Source organism: Ammodytes marinus, assembly GCF_949987685.1.
Source record: "Ammodytes marinus genome assembly, chromosome: 17".
NCBI lineage: Eukaryota > Metazoa > Chordata > Actinopteri > Uranoscopiformes > Ammodytidae > Ammodytes > Ammodytes marinus.
The window spans coordinates 7,724,310-7,738,684 of record NC_137221.1 but is presented as its reverse complement, the minus strand read 5'-3'; the positions used below and the strand labels follow the sequence as shown (position 1 = coordinate 7,738,684).

At 41.6% G+C, this 14,375-nt stretch overlaps 1 protein-coding gene across 1 annotated transcript; it reads left to right on the top strand.

Moving 5' to 3' along the window:
• The first annotated feature begins 168 nt into the window (after nucleotides 1-168).
• Nucleotides 169-13,546, top strand: clspn (claspin). Its single transcript, XM_080045229.1, has 24 exons — nucleotides 169-350; nucleotides 1,172-1,292; nucleotides 1,802-2,220; nucleotides 2,697-2,852; nucleotides 3,299-3,370; nucleotides 3,457-3,529; nucleotides 3,737-3,839; nucleotides 4,288-4,835; nucleotides 5,244-5,432; nucleotides 5,576-5,739; nucleotides 5,868-6,052; nucleotides 6,229-6,281; nucleotides 6,518-6,705; nucleotides 7,103-7,625; nucleotides 7,814-7,847; nucleotides 7,960-8,047; nucleotides 8,226-8,344; nucleotides 8,486-8,647; nucleotides 9,201-9,322; nucleotides 9,773-9,903; nucleotides 10,152-10,284; nucleotides 11,191-11,270; nucleotides 11,755-11,916; nucleotides 12,955-13,546. Exons 1-24 carry the CDS (start codon nucleotides 324-326, stop codon nucleotides 13,078-13,080), a joined length of 3,978 nt encoding a protein of 1,325 aa, XP_079901355.1. The 5' UTR covers nucleotides 169-323; the 3' UTR covers nucleotides 13,081-13,546.
• The last annotated feature ends 829 nt before the right edge of the window (nucleotides 13,547-14,375 follow it).

The window sequence follows — 14,375 nt, the reverse complement described above, 5'->3', positions numbered from 1 at the left end:
ACCCTCCCCAAACTGTGTCGTCACACTGGGCGGTTACAAACTTCCCAGATGGACCAATGGGAAGCGAGAACGGGACGATTGACAGCTCGGTGGCGAAAAAACTGCGGGCCAGCTGTCACGGCGCGCGAAAGATCAAAATTCATTTGGGTTTGTGGAACAGGCGGGAGGAAGAGTAACAGCCCGGCTAAACTGTCTCCAAATGAACTTTTATCGCCTAAAATCTTCGCGCAGACATTCACCTCTCCACGTCTGTTGTGGCCGCCGAGAGTCGAGGAAGCTGGTTTAGTTTTTGACAAAAAACGTAAATTAGCTGGCGGACAAAGATGAGCCTGGTGCTTTCTCAACAGCAGGTGAGGACATGATTTCGGCTATCACCAGCTAGTTTGGACATTTAGCTTTATGACATATGTGTCTCCTCGGTAGTTTAAAGTTGTGCTAAAAGACTGGCAACATCAATAGTTTTCCAGATCAAATAAATGAGCAAATTGTGGATATTGTTAGCGTTAGCCAGTTAGCTCGCTATCTCGCTAGGTTAGGTTTAGCCGGCTGGGGTGGTGGTCCCTGTCTTGGCCTGGTCACATTGATAAAATGCATTAAAGTTTGGTTGGTCGGCCACTGTTAGAATAGTATTCCCTCCCATAGTGTGTTCTAGATTATTTCTCAAGAAGATCATCCCCTTGTTTATTTGTAATATAGCAAAGTTAACTGCAAACGGTTGGAAGAAAGAAAGGTCGAGAGCTAACCTACTTTTGTGCTCATTGTTTGGTTCATTGCAAGGCGCCACTGATACAATTTAACAGCCATTTGGTTACCTAACGTCACACATTAGACCCCTATTTTAACTTTGCACAGTAGTAACCTTTTACTGAGTATTTGTTTGACCAGTGTTGACATACTATAATTTTGGTATCGCATTTAAAAAAAACTCTCCTGTGTGTCTGTCACTGTAACCTCGAAAGTAATACCTAGTAACTTTATGTTTTATAAAAGGTATTGTTAAAGTGTACAGAGAACCAAAGGTAACTATGAACACAATAAGTTGACAGTGTGTGCCTTAGATTACATTGAATGTGTAGATACAGATAGAATACCTAACTAAAAGTAGTGCCCCATACTCTGTTGAAATAAACTTCATGGTGGGTTAAATTCAGTGTTGTGTTGTTGTACCCAGGCAGAGGAGGTCCCAGCTGTTGTCCAAGCTGTAGTAGAGAGTGATTCAGACAGCGGGATGGGCTCTCCGGCTGAGGAGATGGTCACAGAAACGACCATCAACAAAAGACAAGAGCTTCCAGGTGAGGAAACGCAACAATGGATGAAATAACACCCAAACACAGAGCAGAGCCACCATGTTTGTAAATGAGGGAGCCATTCAAGTTAATGTAAACCTGTTCATTTACATTATGTAGTTTAGCAGGCACCACAATACGTTCAATTTGCCTATGTAAAAAATGCTTCACGAATGGTACAGATTAAGGATAATGCTTTTACTGCAATCATTTTTTTATTTGAAGAATCACATATCGTATCAGCAAAAAATACCGGTTAAGAGAGACGGAGACCAAATCAATCATCAAGAAATACTGGAGCAATCAAAAATAACATGCAAAGGCACAATACCTAGGACACAAAATAGAATCAATTTCAGATAAGAATTGGTTTTAGTGTCAATGCTTGTGTGCATATTCATTCTCTCAGCTTATTAACTGTCATGCTGCATCACAAAAAAAATCCTAAAAGCTTTGCGATGGCCAGTGTGTGCATGCTATTAGAGTATTCCTAATCCAATATTTTTGGTTTTCAGACTCTGATGATGACGAGGAGATCACCGTTCACAGGAAGCCTCATCGTAACGCCATCAGAGACAGCGACAGTGAGGAAGATGAGTCGGCGGCCGCGGACAATAGTATGAACATCATGGCCGAAGCTCTGGTCCTATCAGCTTCCAGCGGAGAGGAGATGGAGACCGTGGGAGAGAAGGATGAGAGGAAAGAGAGAGGGTCGCAGAAGAGCAAGAGAATTAGCCGCGCTCCCGTCGACAGCGAGGACAGCGAGCCCGAAGGAGAGAAGCCTGTAGAAATGGAGGAGACGAGGAAGGAAGGGAAATCTAAAAAGGAACGGAACACGAGAGAGAAGAGTCAGAGGCATCGGGAGAAGAAGGAGAAGCGTAGCAAAGCAGTGGAAAAGCTGAAGAAGAAAGAGCGTTTCTCTGAGATGGATGAGGTGAGTCAAGCTTGGCCTTTTGGTATTTTGAGTGGTATTTCAGTTATTTTTTGCTTGCTGTTGAACTCTTTGTGTGTCATGATGAATCAATCTAGTCCGGCAATCTGTTGAGGAAAAAACATTTGGAGGCTTTTGTCATCATGATTATTATACGTTTTGAAACGGCACATAGACCTTGAAAGAGTATGTTGTATATACAGCACAACATACTCATTCAATACTGCATATTATAGGTCATTGTCTGACTTAGAAATGTTTGCATTCATTCTAAATAATACTCATACAATTGTAGATGTGGTAATGTGTGTATACAATTGCACCCAAACCATCAAATGGAGTAAACGTCTACACAAAGTAACATATTTAAAATGGAAATCAAACGTTAAACTTCATATTTTTTTTTATTCTATAATAAATATCATTGACGTGGATTATGCTATGTATATTTAAAGACAGCGTTTTACCCATTTCCTCAGAGCGTGCCGGCACCTCTCCCTCGGGCGCTGAATGACAGCGGGTGTCTGCTGGGCGACACAGACCTGTTTGACACCGGGCTGGACGATGAAGAGGAGGAGGAAGAGTCTCTGGAGGCAATCCGAGCTGCTGTCAAACAAAAGATGAAAAAGCACAAGGTAACAGCAGGGTGACTGTTACTGATGACTACAATTGAAATCGTTCATTCAATATTATAAATATCATGTTTTAAAAATCTAAATGAAAACTATATTTATATGTAAAATGGTTATATGTAGCATGAATAGATTACAATTTCGACTTCCAACAAATGTGAAAATAAGGTAATCGACTTTTACAAGATACATTTTATGAGCCCCGGTCTTGTTTTTATTTTACAATTGAACTATTTAAAATCAAGGAAATCCACTGATTAAAAAGCTTTCCCAATAAATATATAAAACAGTTACTAAATACATGATGTTTCCAAAGTCACAGTAGTTATTGTGATGTTTGCCATAATTGAGCAGCCCTAAATGAATGCATATTAAGCTGGTGTCAGAATTTGCGTTTGTCATGTTGTCCAAACAAGCCGTGGTGTAATCAGTGTCAAATGTTGTTGCAGGATCCTCTCCTGGATGAGGATGAGGAGGAGGAAGAAGATGATGAAGAGGCTCTAGAGAAACCCCAGCGTGTGGTATGCAGTCCTAAATAAACAGAATTTATTAGTAATGCTGTAAAATTATTCCCTGGAAAATTGTTTCAATCTCAATATGCTTTTAGGAGAGGAAAGCTGCACGCGCCAGCAAAGAAGCAATGAAGCAACTGCACAGCGAGTCTCAGAGGCTGGTCCGAGGTCAGTTTACAAGAAACCCTTCCATTGTCTTGTATCTATTGTGGTGATGCGTTAACTGTTTTCTGATACCTTAATCTGAATTTCTTTTAGCAAATGAATTACCTGTAGTTTTGGATGATACACTAAAATGTATTGGTTAAGACTTTCAAAGAGATGTCTTTTATGCTAACAAAGCTGCGTCTCTGACACGTTCTTCCGTCTTTGTAGAGTCTGCACACGGCCTGCCCTACCACATACCTGAGCCCAAAACCATCGACCAGTTCTTTAAGAAGAGAGCCAGGCCCGAGGGTCCCGCCATGGCTTTGTTGAAGTAAAAACAAACACACAACTGCGATTGCACACAATGTTTAGTCACCAGCACAGCAATCTAATTTCACATGGGAACAGTTCTCACAGGCACATTTATTTCTGTCCTCTATACAAATAGCATTCAGTTCGAGGTTTCAATGCTGCCATAATAAACCTACCTAAGTTAATAATCAAAATGTTCCCTCATGCTTGCAATTCCTAACCAGATTAGATCTTGTGCTTGTTATAGTAAGACTATATATTTGAGACCATGTGTTTTTGAAGTACCACTGTATATTTTATTTCATTTTCTGATTTCGACTGTTATTTGTTTTGGTTTAATTTATTTTATTTTATCATCACTAGGGGTTGTATGTTCATATGTCAGTTGAACTGTTGACTAGAATTGAATAATGCTGTAAGAAAACTCAATAATATACTATTATAAAAATGTACCTCATTCTCTTCAGATCTACAAAGTATTCAGCCTTGATGTTGGAGACACCTATAGCTCCAGCACCACCTCCTCCGGCCCCCACAGATGAGGACTCTCCTCCTCTGGATGTGTCCTCCACTCAGATCCAGCCCATACCCCATCCCGCTGCCACCTCGTCCCCCCAACAGGAGAGCCTCAGTCAGCCTGGAGAAGCTACAGAGAGCCTGGATCCCGAGCAAGAATCTGGGCCTATGCTTTACCTCTCTGAGAGTCTAACGGAGAACTTTACAGCAGACGGAGCAGTGATACCGGCTTCCCAAACTTCTCCTGAAACCCTAGAGGAAAGCCAGACTGCAGTAACATCCTCCTCTGACGCGCCGAAGAAAGAGCCAGTGTCTGGGGCTTTGGTACAACCTTTAGCTGCTCATGTGGAGAGCACCGATCCAGCACAGCAACCCACCAAAACCAAGAAGGACAGATTGGCCCGACTCAGGGAGCTCGGACTGGACCCTCCACTTGTCGCTAGGCTGTGTGCAGATGAAGGAGCCTTTGTTCAGCTCGAGCCTCCACAGCTCAACCCTGGTGAGTGTGGCCATTCTAATGGTGCAGTGTGTAAAGGGAATTTGTTTTCTGACACATGTTAGAAATGGAATATTATATTTATCAGTACGTTTTATTCGTGTATAATTGCTTGAAAACGTTTTTTATTTGATTACCTTTATAAACTAGCCTTTTATACCTACATAGGAGCGGTGTGCAGCGTCTGTTAAACAGTATCCCAAAACAGACAAACTTAAACGGCTGCACGCGTTTTATATATAGTGGGTGTCTGCACCTGTTTGAAGATGAAGAAGTATTATAGAATAAAAGACTTGAGGCAGTGGTTTTACACACTTCACTTAAATGTATTTGTTTTTTAAGTTAGATATAGAGTAACAATTTGTCCTATGAACCCTGTTTATTACATTAACCTCTCTTTTTTTTAACTAGGCGTGGAGTCCCTGAAGGAGCGTTACCTCCGTCACGTCCATCCGCCCGCTCGCCCTCATGGAGAGCGCACCATGAAACTTGAAATCATCCGCAAAGACAGCGCCCCGTCTGGCCAGGAGGAGTTACACACAGAGTCTCTCACCGTCACTGTTAAAGAGGGAGCAGAGGAACCAGCCGTGACCAAACCAGGTACTGATTTGTTACCTGAAACTTATAAAAAAAGAAAGAAGATAAAAAGCAAGGCCATGGTCTACAGACGCACGTGTATGAACTTGTGGGATTTTTGGTTTTCTTCTTGATACGACTACATTCATCTGTTCTTCTCTTGGTAGGAGCTAAGCTGCTGACTCTGAAGCAGCGGCTGCAGTTAGCCATGGCCCAGCGCAGACAGGAGGAGAGGGTGCGCAAGGCCGAGCTCAATCGCCTCGACAACGAAGAGTGTGGGGACGACGAAGAGGAGGAGGAAGACATGACGGACGAGTCTGGAGATGAGGAAGTAAGAGGACATTCGTTTCCTCTGTGAAAATCTGATGACTTTATAATAGGGCTGCAACAAGGCTTTTAATAATACATTTTTATCGATTTAATTTGTACTCGCACTCAAGCCTGATCTTCTATCACCAGAATGTGGATGATTTACTGGGAGGTGATGATGGTGAGGCGGAGGAGGAGGAAGAGGAAGGCAGAGTTGCCCGGAGTATCAGGAGTCTGTCTCCTGTGGCACGGAACGGGCCGTCGCCAACCCCTGACCTGGTCAACAGAGACGGAACACTCATGCTGTTCCCCGGAAACTCCTGCTCTCGTACCGGGTGAGTTGTGTGTGTTTTTCACATTTGAAACTTGTAAGCGAAAAAAAGAAAAAAAAACATAAACCCATACAAATTTTAACTAAAACTAAATAACTTCATTATGAAGTGGTTGTCGTTATTACTCTTGTTTGTATATTTTGGTATTAAAGCTTCACATGCACTGTTCTCATTTCTAGTGATGGTGGAAGAAGGTCTGGTCCCTCTGGACAGGACAGCGGTAATAAGATGGGTGAGTAGAGTGAAAGACCTTATTTCAGTTTGACCATATTTTTTTTTTAACTCAACTAGACTAATTTGCAGTTATGGTTTGCAGAAAAGAAAATACTTAAATATTATGATGACAATGCTTTTTTTTTTCACATTTATCTTTCCACTTGAAAGTGCTCTACTGTATAGGGCAGGACACTTTTGTTGCAAAATATGTAAATTTTTTCCTTCTCACTCTCTCATCCCTCTTGTTTCCAGAGGAGGACGACTGTATATCCCTGGTGAAGGAGAACAGTCACAACAGCAGCTTTGAACTGGCAGCATCTATGATCACATCCTACCAGCCCGTCAGTCACCAGCGCTCCACGGGACGGGCCTTCCCCTCCATGTTCCGCTCCCCCTCTCCCTGCCTCTTCAGGCCCAGCTTCCTCGGCTCGGCCTCTAAGGTAAGATTCATCTTTCTCAATTGGTTCGATACTTAAAAGGATTTTTCAAACCTGCCAAGGATCAAGTGGGTTTTAGTTTAGTCAAATGAGTAAGACACAAAGAGAAATTTACTTTGAAGAAAGCGGTGCACACCTTTCCTATTTGTTTGCTCAATCAAAAAATGCAACCAATTTATGATATATACACAATCATACGCACTTATACCTACTTATACTCACATGTACATGTATTAAGTACACAAGTAAACAATAGCTTGTGCAGGATTGGTAGGGAGCTAAAAGCTTAAAAAGAAAAAAGAGGGACAGGCATCGACCAACAAACTGCTTGAAAATTCTGCATTTTTGTATTGTGTTTGCTGAAGTGGTTTCAATTCTTCTTCTTTTTTGGACCCATCAGAGTTCGGGCAAACTCTCAGAGCCCTCTCTCTGCCTGCCTGTGGAGGACTCTCAGGACTTGTACGCCCCTTCGTCCCCCGGTGCTGACTCGGGGCCGATGGGCGGATCAGCATCTGGCCGTGACTCCCAGGGGCGCTTCTCCCTGGAGGACGACACCCAGTCCCAGCTGCTAGACGCAGACGGCTTCCTTAACGTGGGTCCTCGGCCCGGCGCGCCACGCTCACACAAGAGACAGTTGATGCTGGACAGCCACGACGAGAACGCCATGGACGCCAACATGGGGGAGCTGCTGGGGTTGTGTTCGGGCGTGTTCGGGTCGGCAGAAGGCAGTGGTAGATCGGGTCGGGACAGGGGCCTGGGAGAGACACAAGAGGACGAGCTATTAGGGTTGTGCTCCGGAGCTTTCCCACCCACACAGGCCGGAGGAGAGGAGCAGACAGAGGGCAAGAGGAAAGAGGACGAAGAGTCTGATAACACCATGGATCAGCTGCTGGGGATGTGCTCAGGGAAATTTCCTAGTCAAGGTAAATGGCTGTGTGCTGTTTGTTCCGTCTCTTGTTGAAATCGTCATCCATTTTGCAGCGTCTGTGATTAGAGTTAAAACTATGAGGACCACAGGGATCTTTAGTTGTCTCAAAAATGTATTTTTTACGTCAAAATATGTTTTTAATTGTATTTCAATTCGTCTGCTTTGCTGTTTTTTTTTTTTTAGGTTCTCTCCACATGGCTTCACCAGCACAAGACAGGTACAGTACAAAGATCCAAATAATCCCAAATCGGTAATCAATTCTACTCGCATGTTTTATTCAATATTTTAATTGCAATGCAAGATTCTCATAGTGATTTTTCTGTTTAAAGCAAAAAGAAGCCCGATGAGGAAGAGGAGGAGGAAGACGAGGACTGTGAGTTCCGGCTCCTGTCAGACGTGGAAAGTCATAGTGAAGAGGTAACACATTATGTAATATTTAATGCATAAAAAACCTAGATGTGCGTCTTTTTACATTACATTAGATCACACATTAAGCTGACCACTTCCAATAAGTGCATTCAAACATGAAGGTACAATGTTGGAATTTAGAACATTTATATTGCAAATGAATGAGTGAGTTTTGTGGGGTTTATAGGAGGACGAAGGAGAGGAAAAGGAGAATGAAAATGGAGATGAAGACGGCGGCCAGGACGTAGAAGAGGAGGAGATGGAGGGATTGTTTGCCCCTCAACGGCCTAAAAAGAAGAAGAAAATGTACGTTTAGAATCAAATGAAACTTTGTTTTTCTGTTCATTCATAACTGATGTTTTGTGACGTTACAGCTAAATGGATCACAGTCATTTTCATCATGTAATCCAACAGGTTTTAATAGTTTGTTGCGTCCCTGTTTCACAGGCATATGGCCGACTACCTGGAAGCGGAGGCCGAGCTGTCGGGCAGCGACTTGGGCAGTGACGATGAGGACGGAGAGGGAGGCAGTGAGTACGAGGAAGAGGAGCTTCTGGAGGAGCTGCCCTCTGATGAAGAGCTGCAGGACCAAGTCAACAAGATCCACATGTGAGTCACACATCTGCTGCCATCTGGAGCCTTTCATTCACTTCAGTAAGGTTCAGTAAGCCTTAGGTCATGACGACGCTGACTGATGATGTCACTTGTGTTTTAAACAACTTGATTCTGTTTAGTATTTAAAGTGCACTACATATAAACAGTATGATCTGCGAGTTGCTGTCGGTGTTTATTTTGGTACAACAATGCATGACAATTGACATTCTCAGGGGTTACAGGGTCGTCTGAACACCTGACGTTAATTACCAGTTGTTCAGTGTGTTCTCTAGTTTATTAACTTAGATGTTAATGTTTTCTCTTGATAGTCAAAGAAAAAAGAATTGTCGAAACTACCTTTTTGTGTAGTTTGTCCAGTCCTAGTTGGTTTTGAGCTTCTGTAGTCCTCAGGTTTGTACCAAGCCTAAACTGTTTCCTACACCATTGCTCCTAGAAGTATCCTGTAGGAATAATGCAGAGTGGATCACTTGTATCTGAAATGTAGTGGTTTTAACTGAGAGATGGAACAAGGAACATTTTTCATTTTAACCTGCGTTTGTTCCAACAGGAAACAGATAATGGACGATGACAAGCGCCGTCTGAGGCTGTACCAGGAGCGTTACCTGGCCGACGGCGACCTCCACTCTGACGGGCCGGGACGCGCTCGCCGCTTCCGATGGAAAAATATGGGTGAGTAATGAAATACACTGGTAATGAAATTCAATTTGATTTTCCACTATAGCTGTTTAAGAAGACATAACCCCAAGTATGGAAGTATGTTTCTGTTGGGCCAGGAACATATGGATTCATAGCTATTTATTTAAGAATTTTAAAAGTTTGTATATTTTCCCCACATTGTTCATACAACTCGGTATAACTTTACTTATCCCTACTAGAACAACTGATCTTAGCAGCTTCCCACCCAGAATAAAAGACAATAAGAAAACACTGTTAACCACAAAAAACACTCAAAATCTGTAAATATACACCATCTAAAAATGTGCGAGAGTGGATTTTAGGTCAATCTTTCAACTTTTAGTCCATTCAATCTCTTGTTTAGTTTCTACACAACCTCCTTTATAAAGTTGCCCAATCAAGCCATTCAGTTTCTTTCTTTTTTTTTTTCAATTCTTCCTCCAGACGATGGTTTCGACACAGACAGAATGGGAGCGGAGGGAGAGGAAGAGGAGGATGAAGACGGAGACGTGGACCTGGCCGAGATCCAGAGGAGGAAAGAGAGACTGGAGAAAGAGCAGTGGCTCAGAGAACAGGTGAGTCGAGTGTTCAAGTCCAACGCATAGAAAATAAAGAGTAAATAATAAAAATAAATGTTCTTTCTTTTTAACAAACACATTTGCAAAAGTATATAAAAGGACCATTTACCCCAGACATTTGCAGCTTTTGATTTTGAAAATGTCTACATATAAAAGAAAAAAAATTATATTTGTGTGCATTCAGACCAATGTAGTGTAGTAATAATTATTTCTTCATTCCGTTCTCTCCGTGTCTCGGCTCACAGTCCGCACAGAAACCCAAGAAAGGGGAAAACTTAGACGCAGAAGAAGAAGAAGACGAGGAGAAGATTGGCGAGGAAGACAGCCACTTCATGAAGCTCGCCAAGAAACTGACTGCCAAGACTCTGCAGAGGAAAGGTCGGTTTGATGCAAGCTCTCAGTAGAGGAATCAATCACTTTAAAAACACCCAGATGTGTTTGTGTCCAATGATAATTCCGGTTATTGTCTTCAAAAAAATAGAAGGAAACAAAATATGAAGACACACTCACAAGCCGTAGTAAAGAACTTTGAAACTGTCACGTACTAATGGCAGATCAGAGATGCAAGAAATGGGATCCTTTTTTTTTTTTTTAGATCCATAATTAAAAAACTATGTAAGGAGTAAAAGAGTTTATTAAACACTAGTTCATGGCAGGGTCTGCATTGGAAAGGATGAAGGCGTGATTAATCCCAGATTTTTTTTTTTTAAAGAAAAAATTTTTTAGTTCTTAAGAAATATGCTTTTGGATCTACTGAGCACCATCAGTTCAGAATACTGTTGTTAACTTCATCTGATGTTCTACAGAGGGAAAAAAGACAGACACTCACTGGCATTTGTCCCAGCAAACTAAACTAAACTGGATACAGAGGGGAACGTGCTGCCAATAATGGCATTGCTAAATAGCGAGTCACTACAGACATTCATTTCCCGACTGTTGTTTTGTTGGCAGGAAAGAGAAATGTGAATAAAGCTGAGTGGCTAAATGTAATATTAATGGATTTTTGTTACCGGCCACTTCACTTCCTCAAACAACAAAGTGGGCTCTACAAAAGACCATTAGTTTATTTAAATGAAAATGCCTTTTCTATCAGACTGTTATCAATAATAATGACACAGCCTATTTTTAAGTCCTTTACAACAGTGTATGTAAGATTAAAACAGTTCAAAGTGTGAATTTGAGACAAATTAAATCTGTATGTGACTTGATACTTCTTAGTCAAAGGAGACGGTTATATTCCTGCATTATATTTCACCCTCTAACTTTCCTACATGTTATCTACAGAGTCTCCTGTGGCACCACAACCAGAAAGGAAGACGACATCATCTCTTAATCCCTTCCAGAGACCCTTGCAGCCCTTACAGGTACGTTACTGTCACTGGATCTATCATATGTTCAAATATGTGATGGGGGACATCTCTATTTATTTACATCAAAAGTTTGAACCCAGTTCAAGACAGCTTACAAAAGACACACTTAAAGCTAAGAAGGTATTTCTTGTAAAGCACTTAAAGAATATATAATAACCTCTTCACTCATTGGTGCAAACCAGAAGCCAGTCTTCTGGCTCTTACACTAAGCAGCCACATGCTGTTTACTCTACAAGCCACTTTGGCAGACATCACCTGTAATAATCTAATGTCTAAATGGCTTCTGGAGGACCAGCTAGCGGTAGCCAGGGAAGAACAGAGATCAGTTTTCTGCCTTGTATAACCTTCTACTAAAAAGTGACCCAAAAATGATGCAGACTTGAGAGGTGTGAGCCCTAAATATTTCATCACATCACCTATTCCCTGTGATCTGTCCAAGGTCCGTCTAATATGAATGTTTTATTGGTTTCTTTTCCAGATGAGGAGAGGTTCTCTGCTGAGCCAGCCTCAATCCGTCCTGCAGAAGCTAGCTTGCATCTCTGAGGGGAATCCTTTAGCGCCACGAAACAGCCGAGGGTTCCTCTTCCAAACTCTGTCTCCTGAGAAGAACAACACCGCCTCGGACGCTCCTCAGAAACAGGTGGGTGGAAGGAGATTCATTTAAAAAGAAAATTAAAAAAATATTTGTTTTGGAGCTGAGACAGTGGGAGTTTGACCTTTTTGACGAATCATTATAAAAAGGCAGCATTAAATGTAATCATTCATTTAAAGTTAGTTTTTGAATCTGGACCGTCTAAAAGTCTGCAAAAACTTCACATAATAATAGTAAAAAACAACCTTTTCATGTGTTTTCTGTATCTAAATATTGATTATCTTTTGATTTTATATAGCAAATGCATGACTGGTTATGTGGTCAGAGTCATTTTCTTGTTTTCCAGTCCTGTCGTACAGATGATAAGAAATCTGATCTCTGTTTGAAAAATATGCACAAAAACAAATTTGTCTTGGAGAGGCTGCTCAGTGTGACAGTCATGTGAGTGCCATGGATGGATTTGTTGATTATGACGTCTTCTCAATATATGACACTAGGGGGAGCCAAAGCCCACTACTCCTGTTACATCCCACTGAGAGGCATAATAACATTTGATTGTGTTGCTTGGCAGATCACCAGACTCAGCATTAACTACATTGGATTTGGCTGTTCTTACAACTACATTATTTTTAATTTCACCCCAGAACACATTTATTCATGTGCTCTTAGACCACACGTATTACTTAAAGGTTATGTCAACAAGTCTTGAACCCTTCTTGTCAAAATCACTTTTTACCAAAATCAGTGAATATCTCCTCACCATCTGCTACCTGTCCGTAATGTGTGTGCGCTGAAGAAAAATCTGGCATTAATAGATAGCCTAGGCTCTGTAAACTGGTATGTGATCAAAGGGTATGTAAACAAAGAGGGCCCACTGTAGCTAGCAACATGCCTGTTTACATAGCCTAGGCTGTAGATATTCACTCATTTTGACAAAAAGTTATTTGGACTACAAGCATTCTCCAGAATCACTGACTCCACCCTTAAATGCCCTCAGTCATTTTGCCAGTGCTTATCAAGGTGTTATTGTGTAGTCAAAGCTTTAACTGTATGTGTGTGTGTGTGTGTGTGTGCTATGCTCCTCAGATGGTGAAAAAGAGGGGTCCGGTGGAGAGACTTAACCCAGCAGCCAAGAGGGTCTGCAGGGAGAACAAACCTTCGGGACAGACTACTGGCCCACAGCGGAGCATCTTTAGCTTCCTGGATCACTGAGCCCCATACACACACACAAGAACTGAATGAACTGAACTGAAAAGCCGGCTGTGGATCAAACCGGTAAAGGCCAGAATTAACCAGGCCTGTCCAGTGATATCCTTGGGCTAATAAGACTTCAAATAATGAAGGAGGCGTGTAAATGACGGACTACGTTCGGATGTGGCTAGCAGACGTCGTCCTCTTTGTATCTCTTATGAAACACACATACAGATGCTTGTATGTGTGTTTGTTTACCTCGCCTTTTTAAGGAAACCGGCAAACTGAAAAAGCACCACTGAGACATCTTTTGATGTTTGACTTTCTCACTCACATTAGCTGTCCACTACTTCGGCTTGTGCATCTAAATCTTAAATCCTTTTAAGGGCATTGGAAGAGTCCATTACTTGACTTAATCTGGGCTGTCGCTGAAGTCCATTTCAAATGTTTTATCATGTAAATAGGATTGATTTGTTTTTTTAATGGTTAGGAGGAATTTAAATGTATTGCTTTTACAATGTAAATAAAAGTGTATTTTAAGACATCGCTCTTACTGATTCTGTCTTCTCTTGTCAGACTCTTTGAGAGATTTACTTCAGGTGGTCAGGTGTGCAACAGGTATGAATTATGAGATGGACATCGGTGGTTTCTAGATGAATATCTCCAAGACTATTGACTGGATTGGCATTAAATTTGGTTCAGTTATTCCCTCATGATGAATAATGAATACAGTGGTGATCCTGTGTCCTTTCAGCTAGCGCCACAGTAATTTATCCAGGGCTGTGGTTAATGACCAGTAATAACATCTCCATCAGTCCCATCTGTACTTAGCGTTTAGTGCCAATGTTAGCATGCTAATAAGCTAAACTAAGATGTGTTAGTATTTAGATGATGACGCAACTGACATGGCTGTGGACTTTTAGAATTGTTATTCATTCTCTCCTGTATGGAGCTGTTTTGAGTTTTTTTCGCAAAAAAAGCTGAGTATCTCTTACAATCGAACAATCTCAGAACTGCAAGGTCGCTGGAAAACGGTACAAAAGACCATTTGAGATCAAAATACACAGAAAATAAAGCAAAGAATCAGGAGTTTCCTCTATGGTTGTCGTAGGAAAACATGGAGATACATACCGACATCGCAGGAAAGCTTGTGAACAATTCTCCATACGTCTCCACCCGCAGTAAACATCCACACTTTGGGACTATTTAACTTGAAACTTTTTCTTGCTGTTTTAAACTATTAATTGCAGTTTAGAGACTAATGATTTGGTAAATGGCTAATAATAGGCCGGCATTAAAGGGCGGGGGTCTTCTAA